The sequence below is a fragment of the Alligator mississippiensis genome, chromosome 1 (assembly GCF_030867095.1).
Source record: "Alligator mississippiensis isolate rAllMis1 chromosome 1, rAllMis1, whole genome shotgun sequence".
Classification (NCBI taxonomy): Eukaryota; Metazoa; Chordata; order Crocodylia; family Alligatoridae; genus Alligator; species Alligator mississippiensis.
In genome coordinates, this window is record NC_081824.1 from 178,407,117 (window position 1) to 178,424,989 (window position 17,873).

The 17,873-nt window shown below is 42.9% G+C and overlaps 1 protein-coding gene across 1 annotated transcript in view; it reads left to right on the plus strand.

The window, feature by feature from the left end:
- The window catches only part of EHD3 (EH domain containing 3), a 34,395-nt gene extending 18,444 nt beyond the window's left edge, over window positions 1–15,951 (plus strand). The window contains exons 4-6 of the mRNA XM_006278146.4: window positions 11,009–11,421; window positions 11,922–12,086; window positions 13,703–15,951. Coding sequence (XP_006278208.1) covers window positions 11,009–11,421; window positions 11,922–12,086; window positions 13,703–14,230 — 1,106 coding nt within the window. The 3' untranslated portion in view covers window positions 14,231–15,951. The remainder of the gene's footprint in view (window positions 1–11,008; window positions 11,422–11,921; window positions 12,087–13,702) is intronic.
- Window positions 15,952–17,873: the final 1,922 nt, after the last annotated feature.

The window sequence follows — 17,873 nt, forward strand, 5'->3', positions numbered from 1 at the left end:
GGTATGTGTTTTGGTGTCTATGAAACCTGAAAAAATACCTTAAGGCAAACACTTGCCTAAGGTGGCCTTGTCAAGGATGCCTTGAGCAGGGGTTGGAGTAGATGATGACCTCCTGAAGTCCCTTCTAGCTTTAGTTGTCTACGATTCTAAGTGTCTGTGGTTAAGCATCCCATGAGTTGACGGTCTTGAAAACTTTGGCTGTAACATTTCTGTTTGTTTGCTTGCCTGTATTAAAAAAAAAAGGGCGGGGGTGTTGATATTATTGTCACTTACCTTCACTGCAGGTTATAAAGTAGTTCATGCCTGTACTGTGCTTTGAAGAGCATTATCCCAATGATGGGTGAAATGCAGATAGACTTCTGGTGACACAAGTTCAGATTTGGGAAATATATATGTACTTCATGGCTGGCTGGCTGGCTTGCTTGCTTTTATTACCAGCACAGATCCTACTAGGTGTGATACTTTTTTTTTTTTCCCTGCCCCCTTCTTTCATTGGAATGCATTTCTTTCCCTTAAGGCTTCTAATGTCACACGTACTAGCATTGCACATCTCTGCATCCCAGAAAAGGTGATCTTGTAAATTCCCCCCCCCCTTGCGTTTTCACTCTCCCATGAGTAACCAATGCTGTATGTAACAAGTTTTTATTCTTGTCGGGTGAGACCTACTGCACCTCATGGTGAGGCTTGTTGTTAGAACTGCAAGATGGACTAGAATTGTTAGGGACACTTAACAGAAACAGTTCCCCATTGAAAAACACCATCTTTACAGAACTGAATGTGTTCTTGCAAAATATTGTTGCTTCAGTGAACTTTATATTAGCCAATAATAGGAAAATTTTCAAGTTCTTGGCTAGAATTGTCTACATGGTTTTTGAAGTCTTATTTCCTGAGAACTAAAATAAAACAAAGGCAATATTAAATGTTTCAAATACATAGAATAGACTGGAATCAATTTTCCCAATGCTGGGCTGTGATCAGATCGGCTCTTCCAGCCCCATGTAGCTCAACCCGGTGGCAGAAGGCGGGCAGAGCCAGCACTGGGCTGCACCTCCTGCCACCAGGCTGAATTCCATGGGGCTGAGAGCCACTGGGAAGCTGAGCCTGGCTGTTGGAGGCATCTCTCCTCAGCTGGGAGTGCTGGGTCTTTAGGTGAAATGTCAAAACAGCAAAACCGTTTTGACAGAACAATGCTTTCAAAATGAAACGCTCTTCTGTTGAAGCAGAACACTGCTGTTTCGCACAGCCCTCGTCCTCAACCTCTTTTGTACTACGACCCATTTGTAAAATCGATGACCAGGCCCAACCCAGTGCTCCTTGCTTCTGACCCCCTGTCCTCAGCCCCCCAGTGTGTGGAGCTGGTGGGGGGTGGTGGAAGCAGCCTCTCAAGGCTGGAACTCTGGCAGCCTGCAAGAGAAGCCACAGCTTCCCATCCTTTTCTCCTTTTCAAAAAAAATGGATTCTCCTTTAAGTTTGTTTGTGACCCTCTCATATACTGTATTCTTGCCACCCACTTCTGGGTTTGACCCAAAGGTTGAGAAATGCTGGCTGGTCTAAAGGGTGGTGGTTGATGCCTGAAGGAGGGGGTTCCAGGAAAGCTTAAGAGAAGTGTGTGTTTTAACTCCCAGTTACCATGGGTTAGGGCTGACCCCATTGGCAACACCAACCTGCTTAGCCAGCCACAGACACTCTAACTGCAGTGGCAGGTGCAGCAGTAATGTGGTTTCTAGGAAGAGCGAGTGCTAGGAACTGCTGACACCACTGTGTGCCCCCCCTTTCCCAGCTTGCTGTGATGATTTTTTTTGTGGGGGGCACTTAAAGCGAGACCTGAGCAAGTCTCAGCTCATGAGTGAAGGTCTTTGAAGCTTCTTAGCTGAAATGGTTAAGAAGGCTTGTTCCTGGACTGGTGTTTCAGGGGAATTTGGAGCACAGCAGTAAGTCAACTTGAATCAGTTCATTAAGAGCTGTTGCACATCTATGGATCATATCTCTGGGGAACAGTGCCTCTTGGTAACTTAATGCAGCCAAAGTTTAAGTTGACCAACTCCAATGACCTTTGCTAGGTCAGTGTCAAATGGGGATTGCAGTCCATTTCCCAGTGAGCAGGTAATTCCCTCCCTTCCCCCAGAACACCAGCACTTAAGTTTTTGGGTATTTTTTTAACTGGTCTGCTTGCTGATGGGTTCAGGTAAGATACCATCTCTCTGTCCTAGAAGTGCCTGTGCCCCCCACCCCCTGCCACCAGTCAGAGCTAAGGTACAAGAATATGGTCCCAAGAGTTCAGCCTCTGTAAACCTGTTCTGTGGATAGATGGGCATTTCCCAGCTGATGTTCTTTGCAGACACTTCTTGTGGGAGGACTACTAAGTAAAGTCATATAGAGCCTTGAGATACTGAATGTGTGAAGGGTCAGTCCCAGAACTAGCTGCAGCTGAAAGCTCTACTCTGTCATTGCGAAAGGCTGCGTCCTTGAAGCCTGCAATAAGATCTTCATCACTAGTATTGCTGTGCCCAGCAGGGTGAGCGTCACAGGGCTTGCTGCCAGAAGCAAATTCCACTGCTAGCAGTAATTGCTGTGCAACCCGGCAGGGCCCAGGACTTTGTTCAGAAGCTGCCTGTGGTGATCTGCCTTCTGATCCTTAAGTACAACACATTCCTTGCCTGCAGGTACCAGTAGGGTCAGTGCAGCTTTGCTTTAGGGGTAGAAACTAGCTCCCCAGGATATAAAGGGTTTGTTTACAGTACTTCAAAGATGCTCCCTGGCCCAAGCAGAAAGACCATCTGTTATCTACTCTTACTCCTGTGCTGAGATGGGTGTCAGCATCCACATAAAATGCTTGTCATGCTCTCTCATGTACTCTTTCCTCCAGCTGAAGAAGAGGGCTATCTGGGTCTGCATTGAACCCCATATGAAGGTACTTGCATCAAAGCAGCAGTTGCTTTCTTGGCTGCTTTGATAATTTGATAATACCAAATGCTTTTGCAGTTTCAAAGCATTATTCAGGCACTACATGGCTAATCCTTGCCTCTCCACTGGCAAGGCATAAGGGTGGGAGGAGGTAATCATTGTATCTATCTGTGAAATGGGAATAACTAACACCAGGGAGGGTGTGCCCTCTACCAGGTCGCACAGACTTGGCAACACAACAGGAACACAAGTTCCCAATTCTTTGCCCTACTTGTAGACCTCCACATTGCCTCTGGGCATACTTTGCATCAAGGCCCTGTATAGAGTAGCATTCTGTGCCATGCTCCTAAATAAGCTAGTAATCCTTTGATAACTCCTCCGCTGCTCCAGCAAGTGTGGTGCAGTAGGGCTAAGTCCTACACACTTTGCTAACTAGCAGTTTACAGCTGCACACTAGCCAAGACCTAAATATAGTCCCAAGCAGATGCAGTTCCACTAAACTCAGTCTTTTACAGATGGGCAGTATTTAGCCATCTGGTGAGCCGAGACTGGAGTAAATGCCCAAAATTCTGAGTGCTGCTTTAATCCTATCTTTTTGTGCATGTTTTCCTCCATCTCTAGTGAAAATCCTTCAAACGGCTTCTCTGCTCTCTCCCACTGGGTTGTCGTGGCCTACCCTGAAGATAAGGGTTGCAGACTTTGGAACTGCCTTTGGGTTTCAATTCCAACATGCGCTATTACAGTCTTTCCCATCTACCCACTTCCAATTGTGCTGGCTCCAGTGCAGCATAAGGAGCTGTGTAGCCAAGAGTGTGTGCATTTGCAGCCTTGTTCTTTTTCTTCTATGATAAAGGAATTCATAGAAGCCATTTGATGTTAAATGCAGGGCACAGGATGATAGTCATTCTCGGTAGCAGCTAGTCTGTTGGTGAAGGTTGTGCGTGTTTTAATGGTACAATCTAAAACTGAAATGAGTAAGTAGCAAGCTTATGTGACAATGAAGCCCACTGAGAGTTCCTGCCTGAAATGGCTTTGCTAGGAGCAGAGGGAGACCCATCTCTTTTTTTTTTTTTTTGTGCTGAGGAAACCACTACATTTAAATGGACGTTATTGATACAAAGCTTGTTTTGCCAAGAAGTGTCTTCACCAGTGGTATGAGCAGTGTGAGACTCTGCTCCCCAAACTTTAAAACTCGCTCCCCTTTTTATCAGACTTCTAACTTGGTGTTCAGTACTCCTGTCTGGTTACATTTTAGCATTTGAATTGCCCAAGGGATCATTGGTCAGTTCCAACTCCCTGGGTCTCCTCCATTAGCACAATGCTGTTGCAGCATTGCCAATTCCTCTGACTTTTACCATATTAAAAAAAAAAAAAAGTCTCGCAACAATATTTGCTGTTCTACTTAGTCTCAGTTCCTGCTGTTCACAGGATAAAATGAGGTTCTCTGCTTCCATCAAAAGGTTTCTAATTTTTGTAGCTACTCAAATCTCAAGTACGATACTTAAAGACTTAGAAATCAAAACACACAAATGCAATGAACCAAACTTATTTTTTTAACATCATGAGATGCATATAAAAATAATACTTGTTTTATATATATCATATGCATTTTATTTTTTTTATATACTTAAATGTTCTGGAATGGGATTATTGTGGTGTTCCACCAGCATTGACAAGGCAAATTTTACTTTTGAAATTTTTTTTTTTTTAAAAATACCTTTCCATTGACCTCTAAAGGCCTTTATCTTCTGGAGATTCTGTGAAACTTAACTTTAATTTTTACTACAGGTATTTAATTTTTTATAGCTGAAGCTAGCTGAGCATTTTGGCCACTGTGCCTTACGGACATTCCATTGGGTCTCGCTTATTTAAGCAAAAACAGTTATGCCCGCTCATCTTAAATCAATTAACATTATTTATGCATAGCACTTATTCTTAATCAGTGCACTGACTAATGCCTGATGGTGAAAGCATTGCCAGGTTATCGATAGCTGTGGTTGCATGATTTGAGGACTCTTACTTTTTTTTTTTTCTCTTTAATGGCAGTCATTGGAGCCCTTTTTTGAAAAAGTCTGGCTTTATACTTGGAATTTTGGGGCTAGAGTTTCAAGAGTCAGCACCACTAAGTGCTCAGCAAACACTTGGGCATCAAAATAGATGAGATTTTCTTGAAAATCTAGGCCCATATTAAGTGAGACACAGGAAACTACTGGAGGCTGAACGTGTCTGAAAAACAGTCCCTTGTTTAGGTTGCTGACTGGCATGTTGGCTCTTTCAGAAAATCCAGTTCTTGTTCTTGGTGTGGAACACTTGGAAAGTCTTGCCGAAGAACCAAGGAGGGCCTTGCCCAGCCTGGTTGCTGCAGACTAAAAATATAAACTCTTCAAGAAAAAGAAGTTGGGCTTTGTGTAGCAGTTAAGTGGTCAGCTGCCAAGAATAAATTCTGTTTAGAAATTTGGGACCTAACACTGCTCTGATTCAATTTTACACATTGAACTTGGATGACATTGCTGAAGTTATCCTTGATTTACACTAGAATTGGGCTTTGGGCGTCTTCCTGGTCCTTAAACCACTACAATAAACAACATGAAAGGAGAAGATCACTGTGTTCCAGTCTAACATTCTTATTAATGTAAATGTTAGTGTTAGAAATCTGACGTTAACACATTTCTTCTGGCTGAGGAAACCAGTGAAATTTGCAGGCTGTATAAAGTCACTTGTACCTCTGCTTTGGAAATATTTACACTTCCAAGATGTGGGACATTCCTACCAGCCCTTCATAGGTATACCTAAAAATAGATGGAAATTTTTAATTTCTCATGTGCTGTTAATGCTTTGAATGGCTAGCTTTGTGGTGGATCTGTGTGTTCGTATGTAAGCCTGGAGGAGAGCAGAAGTGTTCAGCAGGATGATGCTTGTTCTGGGAATGATGACAGGTTATGTTCATATAAGCCTTTTTAAATCCTGAGGGATATCAACAACCAAGCTTACAAATGCAAGTACATGCCTAATGCAACAGGGGTGGGAAGGGACTGCTAGAGTAGTGCTACTTCTAGAGAGGAACACTGTTCGGGGGCGGGGAATGTAGCATCCATTACTTATCCCCGTCTTATGTTCCCTCCTCTTCCTCGCACCATGCCAAACATCTCTCACTCTACATCTCTTCACCTTGGACAGTCTGTGACCCCTCTTCAATCTCTTTCACTTTCCCCACCCTTTTTCTACCTCCTGCCCCTCCTCTTTCCAACCTCATGCACAGGTCTTCACCCTTTCTGTCCCCTGTAGAACATGCATGCCATTTCAGAGATTTACAACAGTCTTCAAACTTTTCAGTTTGTCACTCATCTTTCCCCCTGGCTCTGGCTGAAATCTGTATTATCTTCCCAACCTTTTGGTGAGTTTAAAGCCAAACTGCAAAGAGAGGTCAGAGTTTAGAACAATGGAAACTGAAAGCCAGAAAAGGCAATTTGATGCTAATAAGTGGCTTGTCTCTCTTTTACCCTTGCTTGATCTTGCATTCCTATGTAACTAAACTCCTAAAGTTTTTAGCTACAGGGATTGTGTGACATTGGGGCTGGGTAGGAAAGTCTTGTTTCTCTTTGGACTTAATCCACCATGTGACTCACAGAGTTGTCAGCTTTGGGATAAATCTGTGGAGTGCCTTTTGAACAGACGGAAGGAAATCTGTGCTGCAGGAAAAAAATCTGATGAAAGCAAATGGTTATCCTGTTTATCTTGTCTGCTTCTAGTACAGTCCTATTGGGACTCATTTTCCTTTAATGTCTTTGAATCTAAACTTAGAGGTAGTAGAAGAAGCAACATCAGTTACATGAGGGTGCATTTTTAAAGATCTGACTTGCTACTGGACAGACATGAAAGTGCCATATACCGAAACCACCACATAGAACTGAACAGTGGGTTCTCTTCCCACTTTCTGTTGGACTCATGTGTAGCCTCTTTGTTCAGTTATAAAGCATTTGGGAAGCTAACTTTCCTCTGTACACCTTTCACCCCCTTCTTCCTCCCCCTGCCCCACTGATCTATGCTGATTAAATATAGAGATATGCACACTACATAGGTAACGGCTGAAATGCAGCCAAGTCTAAGCTAGTCCTTGGCAGCCCTTTCTGCCAGTACTCAGCAACATTCCACAATGGTGCAGGAAGGGGGATGAAGAACTGCCCCACATCCCACTGCAACAGCAGAGGGAAATTGGGTAGAAAATTCTTGAATCTTGCAATATGGCCATGACACCATTCACTAGATCAGACTTTAACATCAACTGGAGTCGGTCAAGAGTAATTCCACCAACACTTATGATATAATAGAGGTGTCTGTCTGCAATGAGAGAATAAGATTCCATGTTCCTATCTAGGCCCCAGGTGTTTAAAACCAGTGCTTAAAGTCAGAAATCTACATTTAGCTACCTAAAAATAAGTGTTCTGATTTGTGAGAGCCATTGTAGGAAAAAAATATACATTTCCTATTTAAATCTGGATTTGGGATTCTACATTTGGCATGCCTCTCAATCTTTGCCCTAGAATTTATGCCAGGCCTATTTAATCTTGTATTTGATTTACTTAAAGTGTAGGATTCTTAAGCCTCAGATGTTTAAATAGATGTAAAAAAAAAAAAAAAAAAGTGGCCACCTAAAATCTTCTGCTCACTTATTCCCCAGGCATTTGGCTTGATAAGAGCACCATTGCCAGGTCCTTTGCCAATAACACTTGCTCGAAGGTTGAAATCCAGTGTAAATTGCAGTTTTCTCACCTGGACTCTTGTTCCATTTCCAATGCTCATCTTTTTTTTCTCACATCATTTTAGGTTTCATTATGCAGTATTTCCTCTTCCCTGGTTCCCCACTTTCCTTCTTGTTTGTCTTCCATAAACTTTTTAAATTCCTTTTTAAACTCTACTTTCCTTCTGAAATAAAACCACAGCTATGGGTGCACACAACTGCAAGTCAGACTAGAGTACCACAGCAGCTGCTTGCCAAGAAGAAGGCTTATCCTTTTCCCCAGTGCAAACGAGAGCAAAGCTCATAAATTCCCTTGCGTGTCAAATACTGCACAACACATGCAAGTAGACTATAAAACTTTGGGGCTTTCCATGGCCTAATATTAATTGTGAGTAGTTTCACTGGCATAAAACTTGATGAAATCCCAGCCCCCACATACTTACAGAGCCTCTGAAATCACTGGCTCTGCTCCTGGGGCTTTCTTCTTTCTTTGGCAAAGATGTAGCTATTTCAATGAAATAGTCAAAAGGTGATGCCAGAACAGAAGTTGTGGAGGAAGGGGCAGGCTGCACATCACATTAGAGGTACCTTTTAATGTAGCACAGAGGGATGGTGTCTGTTGTGTATGGCTGGTCCCTAGGCAGATTAGGTTCTTTGGGTAGATAGATGCAATATCTTTTATTAGACCAACTAAATAGTTGGAAAAATTGTTCCTTGCAAGCTTTGGGGCATAGAGAGAGCCTGTTGGTCTTTTGGGTAAATAGAAGCCAAAATGCAGGTCTGTGAACATGCAAATACTGGGCAGTGAGGATCAGAGGGAATGGGAGACAATAGGTAAGAGAGACAAGTAGGTGGGGGGGGGAGGGGAATGTTAAATTGGGGACTTAAAACATAGCCCTGTTCTTCTACCTGGGAAATGTGGCATTGTTTGCTTCTGGATGACTCTATTTTAAGACTATTGGAGGACCACAAGTATGTCTTGTAGTGTATATGTATTCATTCTCTTCTTTGGCCTGAAGAGAAGGGCAGGGAGAAGCAAGGGGTATTAAAATTCAGGTATGTGCCTTCTTGACCCAGTTGGTGAAACTTGTGACCACTTGCTGTAATTGAATTAAATGCATCAACCTATCCAAGCAAAATGATCCCCAATCAGCAAGCTGGCTGCCTGGCAGTAATTTTGTTTTTGTTTGTTTGTTTGGGGGGGGTTGTTTTGGAGGGTATGTTGTGGGGGGGGTTTTTTGTGTGTGTTTTTGTTAAATCTGTATAATGCCTTGTTCTTTGACTTCCAATACCCCCCAGGCCTGCAGGGCAAGCTGGTTGGAATGGGCATACTGTACTTGCCTTACTTATGGTTCCAGGTGGAAAAGCAGTTGATACTGCTACCACTTGCCATGCCTCCAAACTTTGGGATTATGTGGGCAACCCTGCTGGCCAGGTTTGGCTCTGCAAGCTAGGTGATTTTTCATTAGTCAGCTCGGCTCTAAATCAGCATTCTCTCAACCCATGGGTCGCAACCCAAAACTGAGTTGCAAGAATGTAGGAAAGGGTTGCAAACAAACTTAAAAATGGATTCTCCTCTAAAGGAGGAAAGCAGGGAAACAGTGGCTTTTCCCTTGCAGGCTGGCAGAGTTCCAGCTTAGAGGGGAGGTGGCCTGCCCTGTGGAAGGTGGGGAGAAGCAGGCCAGGAGCAAGGGGCACTGGGTTGGGACTGGCTGCTAATGTTTACAAATGGGTGCTGGTACAAAAAAGGTTGAGAACCACTGCTCTAGATTTGCTTACTGTCACAGACAGTTGGTGCAAAACCAGAAACGACGCCCAGGTGTCCTTGCCTTCTGTATCTGCAAGTTTTTTTTGAAGCAGTAGGGTATGCTTCCTTCTCTTAAGGTATTGTACAAGCACAAAAAAAAAGAGAGAGAGAAAGTAACCGTCTCTCTCCTTTGGGAGGGGGGGAAAAAGCCAAAAACTGATTTAAATAGACTTAACTGAAAATAGCATCTGCTGGGTCCTAATCTCTCTCTCTCTCCCCCAGGAGGAATGGAAGCTGCTTTATATGGTGGGGGAGGCAGTAAGAGCATCGGAGTTTCTCCTAAAAGATTATAGCAAGTTGAGGCCAACAGCTAGTCAGTATGCTGTGCAGCACAAAAAGTGACCTAATGGTAGCATGAGTGGGTGCTCTTCAGCTGTGTTGTTTGCTTACTTCCCATGAGACTTGTGAGTAAACAGGCATCCCAGATGGTCAGGAGAAGAAAATTTGTATTTATATTTTCCATGCTAATGTTTCACGAAGTGAAGTGTTCAGAGGAGAGGCCAAGAACCTAAGACCTGGACATGACTCTTCTGAACTCTGATGTGTGTGAACTTTGGTACATCCATGGAATTACTAATAAATCTGATCTTAAAGTACACTTGAAAGATATGAAATCTATGGTACTTTGAATGTTTGGCATACGTCATCCTATGATGCATCTCATGTAAAAACCCATCATTAGTGGCCTTTGTTATACACGCCATAGGCCAAAGATAGTTCCATGGGGCCATGCAAGACATGAAAATACACTGTTATTAACTGGGAGGGAGAAATGTTTCAAGTAGCCTGGCCACAGGTGCTGTAATTACTCTGCACACAAGCTTGTGTAAGTTATGCTAATGGAAAGCAATTAAGAGGCTAGACTTGCTTGTCTGGTTGCTACATGCAGGGCTACTCCAGGTTGTATTCTGAACATGGCAGTTTGTACGTGTGGGTTTTAAGCTTGATCAGGGTGCTCCACCTGTATCTTGTCCAGAGATGACTACTGTCTGTAAGAGAAACTAGTCATGTCTTTAGCTACAACAGTGTTAGTGTCTGGGGGAAGCACAAGTGTTGAGGTCCAGGTTTGTGGAGAAGAGGCAAATGATGATTTTTCTAGCATCCTGTTTAACTGGATTTTGGTGTACACCGGCAAGTCTGTTCAACCTATAGTGCAATACTAGCCCTCTACCAGTTTGGCCTTAGTGGGTACATGCATAGTTGCTGCACAGTAACTGAAATTACTGCATAGTACAAGTAGTGTCTACACAGTAAGTATGATGACTTACGCTGACTCGGGTGTAAGTTTTGATACCTGCATGATGCAGGTATCAAACTTTTGCCCAGTTCAGTTACTGCACAGTATCTCACATGTAGATGCCTCACTGTGCAGTAATGCTGTGGACAGACTTGAGACTAACTTTAACTTTAGTCCTAAGTCAGTCCACAGCATTACTGCACTTGTAATGCCTGCATGTGTAGACACTGGCTTAAACCAGTTTGCTGTGCAGTAACCTTTAATGCAAAGTAAATGCCTTCCCCTCTTCCCATGTGTATCTCTGTTCTTCCACCCCCTACAGGCTATGACTTCGCAGCTGTCTTGGAGTGGTTTGCAGAGCGGGTCGACCGCATCATTCTCCTCTTTGACGCCCACAAGCTGGACATTTCGGATGAGTTCTCGGAGGTCATCAAGGCCCTGAAGAACCACGAGGACAAGATGAGGGTGGTGCTCAACAAGGCTGACCAAATTGAGACCCAGCAGTTGATGCGGGTGTATGGTGCCCTCATGTGGTCCCTGGGGAAGATTGTCAACACACCGGAGGTGATCAGGGTCTATATTGGCTCCTTCTGGTCCCACCCGCTGCTCATCCCTGACAACCGCAAGCTGTTTGAAGCAGAGGAGCAGGACCTGTTCAGGGATATTCAGAGCTTACCCCGCAATGCAGCCCTGCGAAAGCTGAATGATCTCATCAAGCGTGCACGGCTAGCCAAGGTGGGTAGTCTTGGGTTTTTTGTAGCGTTTGGTAGGTGGAGGACAGGTCTTGGACATTCCACCTCTCTGAGCTGGTGGCTCGTATCCACTGCACATTATGTTCTGCTGGATGTTGGTATGTTCGTTGCCAGCCCATGATGAAAAATAATGCCCAGGTGATCCTCATCCCTGTGATCCTGTGGAGGCATAGAATGAAACAAAACCATCAACAATATTACCAATACATCTCCAAGTACACCTAAGGGTTATAGTCTAAATATTTACCATTCCTTACTGTAGCAGATCAATCGGTGCGCAAATGAAAATGGCATGTATTTATACTGCAGCGGTAATCGGCAAAGATGGGCAGGGAGAAATAACTATTCTAAGGAATAGAAAGGAAAAATAGAAAAAAATATTTTGCATTTAACTGTAGATGTATGTGTACCATCTATTGACAGTAAGGCTTAGATAATCCTGCTAACACTCTTCCTATTTCTATCTCTCGGGATGCCCCTCAGGTCCATGCCTACATCATTAGCTCCCTTAAGAAGGAAATGCCCTCGGTGTTTGGTAAAGACAACAAAAAGAAGGAGCTTGTGAACAATTTGGGGGAGATTTATGCCCGGATTGAACGGGAGCACCAGATCTCACCAGGAGATTTCCCAAACCTGAGAAAGATGCAGGTAAGCACAAGATGAACCAGGCTAGAGCACTGAACAATGAAAGCAAGAGCACTACAGCAGCTGTGAGTAGGTCAAAAACAATGCTCAACTTGTGCTGCTGCAAGTGTGAAGGGATACTAGTAATACAGATGCAAACATTCTGTTGTATTCTGGCTGGGCTGTATCTGGACATCAAAATTCCTGCAATGGCAGATGGAAAATGCCTTCTCTTCTGGAGTCTGATGCAACCTCTCTATACTAGTTATTTAGCTCCTTGTGTCACTTTATTCTAGGCCTTGGGTTTACAACTTTCACTGCCTCATCAGTACATGTAACATCTCCAACAATCTCTTGTAAAACAAGGGCAGTTCTTACCCACATACCCTAGAGGCTAAACCTTTGCACTCTTCCTTCACACTTTGCAAGAAAAAAAAAAAAAGATTACGAGCCAGAAAGCTGACAGAGACACACACACATGTCTCTTCTCAAAAAAGAGAAGCACATTTGCTGTGCTACACCCAGAGGACCTGATGTAATGTCCATTTTAAGTCAACAGACCAGCATTGGATCAGGGTCTTGAATATGCTAACAGGCAGTGATCTGAACAGATCCAACATTGGATTCCATCCAGGCAGCCTGTTTCCAATTACTGCACTGTTGAAGTCATTAACAGATATCCACAGGGCAGATAGGAGGAGTTCCTTCTCTTAAAAAGAGCACAGCAGGTTTCAAGTCCTTGAGAGCATGGCCTTGTAGAGTGGACCTTTTAGAAGTTCAAGTTCATTAGCTATTAAGATGTGAATGTTATGCCACTTTCTCTTTGTTGTAAATGGACACTTTTAATAAGTAGAGGCTGAAGGATAAGGCTGTAGGTTAATCACCTGCTCAGTACAGGGTGAAGTTGTAATACTTGCTCTAAAGACTTTTTACTTGCTGTGGAAAATTAGGCACTCTGTCATACGAGGTAAGACTAAGACCAGAATCCTAGTGGAGAGACCGCAGTCCCATCCAACTAGGTACTCAGTCCCTTGTGCAGTGTGGGAATATTCCTGCCTTATCCATGTGGGTAAGCAGCTCGTGCCCTAATTTATAGAAGAGAGAATGAAATCAATAGGTACCCCTAGGTACTCTAAGTTAGCAATGTGTGCAAAAGGCTTGCTGCTAAAATATGGTAACACTACAGTTGTTTCTGAAACTGAGGTAGGCTGAATTTCTGTTGGTGTCTTTTGCTTTTATTTTGTTTTTTGGTACTGTGGAATAGTACACTTCAAGATGAGAGGAGAGCAACCTATTTTCACACAGTAGCAGGGAATAGCACACTCCATAGTAGATGCCAAAATACCATTGTCATTTTATGTCTGGGAGACCTGTGGCTTGTGAGGGTGAAAGCTACTACCATATCAGTAAAAAGCTCTGACCTCCTTTTTTGGATCACAGAGCATCAGGGATACAAGTCTAGAGCATGTGGCAAAAGCAGTGTTGTGATGTTTGGTGGCTCATGGGTAAATATATGCTGAACAGTTTGAAGTCTATGGCAGAGATGCTGTCTATAGAGTGCTGTTACTGTGTCCCTTTCTGTTCCGCATGCCAAGGCTAAGTTGCATTCATGCTCACTGATGTTATTGTTCTTCTTTAAGGACCAGCTACAGGCTCAAGACTTCAGCAAGTTCCAGCCGCTGAAAAGCAAACTTCTAGAGACGGTGGAAGACATGCTGGCAAATGACATTGCACAGCTCATGGTGCTGGTACGCCAGGAAGAGTCCCAAAGACCTGTCCAGATGGTGAAGGGAGGAGCCTTTGAAGGCACCTTGCATGGTCCATTTGGACATGGCTATGGAGAAGGAGCAGGAGAAGGAATCGATGATGCAGAATGGGTGGTAGCCAGGGACAAGCCCATGTATGATGAGATCTTTTACACTCTCTCACCTGTTGATGGTAAAATCACTGGGGCCAATGCCAAGAAGGAGATGGTGAGGTCCAAGCTGCCTAACACTGTGCTGGGCAAGATATGGAAACTGGCTGACATCGACAAGGACGGGATGCTGGATGATGAAGAGTTTGCCTTGGCCAATCATCTCATAAAGGTCAAGTTGGAGGGTCATGAGCTCCCGAATGAGCTTCCCTCCCATCTCCTCCCTCCTTCCAAGAGAAAATTAACAGAGTGAAGGAGAGGTTACCAGAGCAAGAGGGGAGGGGAAAAAGGGAGGTCCAGAGACACAAAGTTTACTTAAATTATACTGCTAGATGTGAAATCACCTTTTGGATTTATAATGTTGTTCATGTATAAAGGAAAACCTAAAGTAAAACAAAAGCTCAACCCTTTCTCATGATAATATGCAATTAACTCTTGCTGTGTCCATATCCTTGCTTCCTAATGTGTAGTCCTTATACAGATGAAGGAAAGGAAAGAGGTAGTGGAGGAAGCTGGTGAATCTGGGTAGAGGGAAGAACTAAATGGGTTGTCTTCCAAGACTGGGTTGGATTAGGCACAAACATTCAGAGGATAATCTCCAGCTGTTCCTGAGCTTCATCTGTTTCTTGTGGTGTTTGAATTGGTCTCTGCCATGTTCTAGGATTTGCAAAATTCCTGTTAGTAAAGGAGAAGCCACACACAGGTCCCCAAGCTGTGGATCAAAGAAAATGGCACTTCATAATTAAGTGAGCCAATGCCAAATCTCCAGATACAAGCACCCATGACCAATGCAGATGTCTAAAACTTCAACCTGCTTCTAGATCTGAGTTTGACAAGTAGTCCCTATCTCTCTGATGGGCTGAACCAAAAGAGCAGATCAGAACTTACCCAAATATATAGGTGCTTTAGGAATCTTGATCTGAATGTGACAGCTAGAATTCTCCAGTTACTGGTGGGAAAAGTCTTTAGAACTACTGAGCACCTCTCTCCCATGGACTCCAGTGGGAGTCTTACTCTCAGGGCATGGCTAAGCAAATACTAATATAACCAAAAGGAAACCTTACATTAGTTTTGAATCTTTTTAAGAGGCAGATATCAGATTCTCCAGAAAGGAGGAATTTCCTTGGCTTCACCACCCACACACAATACATGGGGATGAGCTTATTGGGCAGTGGATAACCTTTCTCCTGCCTGTAAAGTGACCAGTTTCCCTTTCATTGCAGAAGTATGTATAGTGCATACTACATGCCTGTGTTCTTATCTTAAATGTAACCCCACACTCTCAGATGAATGGTCTGTTACTGAGAGATTGTGTGCTTGTGAGCAATATCCCTTGCTCATTTCCCAAATGATTATACTTTATCCTATCTAGAATCTGTCTTGAGCCAAGAAAAATGTTCAGTGTTTTACTTCATTCTCTATAGAATTTCTGTTTTTCCTGGGTGTGTACTTCAGCAAAAATTCTTCAATTTCAGATTTGTTTCCTCCCCTGACCTCTTTTATCTTTTTTTTTTCTTGTTTGGGTCTGGGTGTGGTTCCTATTCTTGTTGTCACTTTATAGATATGCTGAGCTCCTACTGCGATGGAAAAAACCAAGATAAGTATAACTTATTTTAGATCTGTGTTCATACTATATAGAAAACTATATTCCATGTATGTAGGATGTGCTGATGGCAGTTCATTAATCACTTGTCTTAAAAAAAAAAAAAAAAAACAAACCTTTTTTTTGTTTGTTTTTTGTACCCTGGTCCTAAAACATTATTTAAGACAGATCTATTTCTTTTCCTTTTCCTTGACATTGCAGAATGAAATATTGATGGCTTCCACTATGTCTCTGCATGTGAGCACAACACAAAGCACTGCATCCCAGGCACATTCTACTGACTTTTGCGCGCGCGCGCCAATCTTGTTTGGTCTCCTATTGGAGGATGATCAGTTAAATACCTGCAATAAAATCTCTTGCTGTTTCTAGGACTCTAATCATAAACTCCTATTTTAATTTCACTGGTGTCATTGGAATGGCACTTCCTATTTATTAAAACTGAATTCATCTGAAGTTAAAATCTAAACAAAAGGCTCATTCCTACTCCTATTTGGGTCACTAGGAACTTTTCTTGGTTACTTTGCCCTCAACTGCAGTAGAAGCAAGTACTCTCCTTTCTCCTAGCCTTTGCAAGAAACCCCATTTGTTTGTCAGGATCTGAACTGCACAAAACCATAGGGTCCCAGTTCCCTCTCAAACTCTTGCTCTGACCCTGATGTAGTTTTTCACCTTGGCACCAGTGAGAGGCAAACTGAGTGGTGGTGTAATGTTGTCAAATATGTGACTGAGCACCAAGGTGGAACAGATTTTGCATTCAGTGGTTGTGCTGGATGAGGTGATCACAGAGAGGGGGCCAGCCTTGTGAAGTGGACACTAAAAATGCAACCACCGTTAAAAGATAAAGAGGCTCTTTACTAACCAAGTCCATTCTTTTCCAAATAGAATCAGTTCTGACTTGATATACCACATGAGTGCAAGTTACTGAAATTATCCCAGGTTCTCTCATAGAATTTGTCTTTAACAATCTCAATAGGGCTGAAATAAGACCTGGCTGGAAAAATAAAGAGACTGCCTTCTGTCACTCCTTAGTAACATATCCACCCTTTTCCTAGGTTCAGAAACTGAATAACTGGCTACAGCCACTGGAGGTCTTGTAGTAAAACTGTGACATGGTAAATGTTAACAGGAAAAAAAAAAAGAAAGAGACCCTTCCCAACATCAAAGTGTTGGGGGTCATCCCTATCTTGGTATACACTTCCACTAGCAACAATACAGAGGTTGGCCCTGTAGTTTGTTCCAGTTCAGCCCAGGTTCGTACTCACAAAAAACATGCAGCAGTGCCAGGTCTTCAAATGTCCATATTAAATCAGTCTGTGGTTACAGTGTATATCACAAAACCCTACCAACTCTCTCATGCTTATCAGGGCTTCTCTAGACCTTCAGTTGAAGGTATGATGAGATCTGAAGCATAATCCACACACTTCCATCTTAAACAGAGGCTGACAACTGAACAGATGAGAGCCAGAGTCCTCCATTACTCCTAGAGACTCTCTCTCCCATATACTGGCTACACGGTGTTTGGCACTACTGCTGCCCATGCTGTTCATATGCTATGGAGTCAGGCTCTATGATGGTCAATCTGGTGTCCTTCATCATGCTGACAAAAGGGTTCAGCACCCTTATGGGTACACAACACAATACAGGAAGTTGTGCCTCTTTCACATTTACTTAAGAACTGTTTTGCTTTGTTAAATTGTAACTTCCTAGGCCACTTTAGAGAGTTAAAGCTAAATAAACGTGAGTTTTGTTGCTTAGAAATCTGATTTGTATTGCATCAAGACTTAGTAACAAGCAGAGTGCTCCCATCGCTCATCGGAAATGAGATGATATTAAAGGTTATGATGCCAAACAAGAAATTTACCAATAAAATCATACATATTCAAATAATAATTCTAATAAATTATCTGTATATAGTGCATTTAATCCTTATGGATCCCAGAGTGCAGATATGAGACTTATGAGAATTATGATACAGATAAAAGCCTCAGGAGGAGAGAAAGTCCCTAGGCTCCTTATGCTCACATAAACAAAGTGTATAGAGACCTCTCTGCTGAGCAGAGATGGCCAAATAAATACACCACAGGATTTTCAAGGAAAAAAAATCAAAAGTTTTCAAAGACAGTTTTTTGTTCAAACTGTGGCTAGTTGGAGAATTACAGCCACTCTACAAACTGGTTGAAAGGCAGAGAAAAGATATGGAGAAAAGTCAATGGGGTTTTTTTACCAGCTTCAGAACGTCACTGTCCAGACCCCTGACTGTCCTCAGATGCAGTAGAAAATCCTATAAATCTCA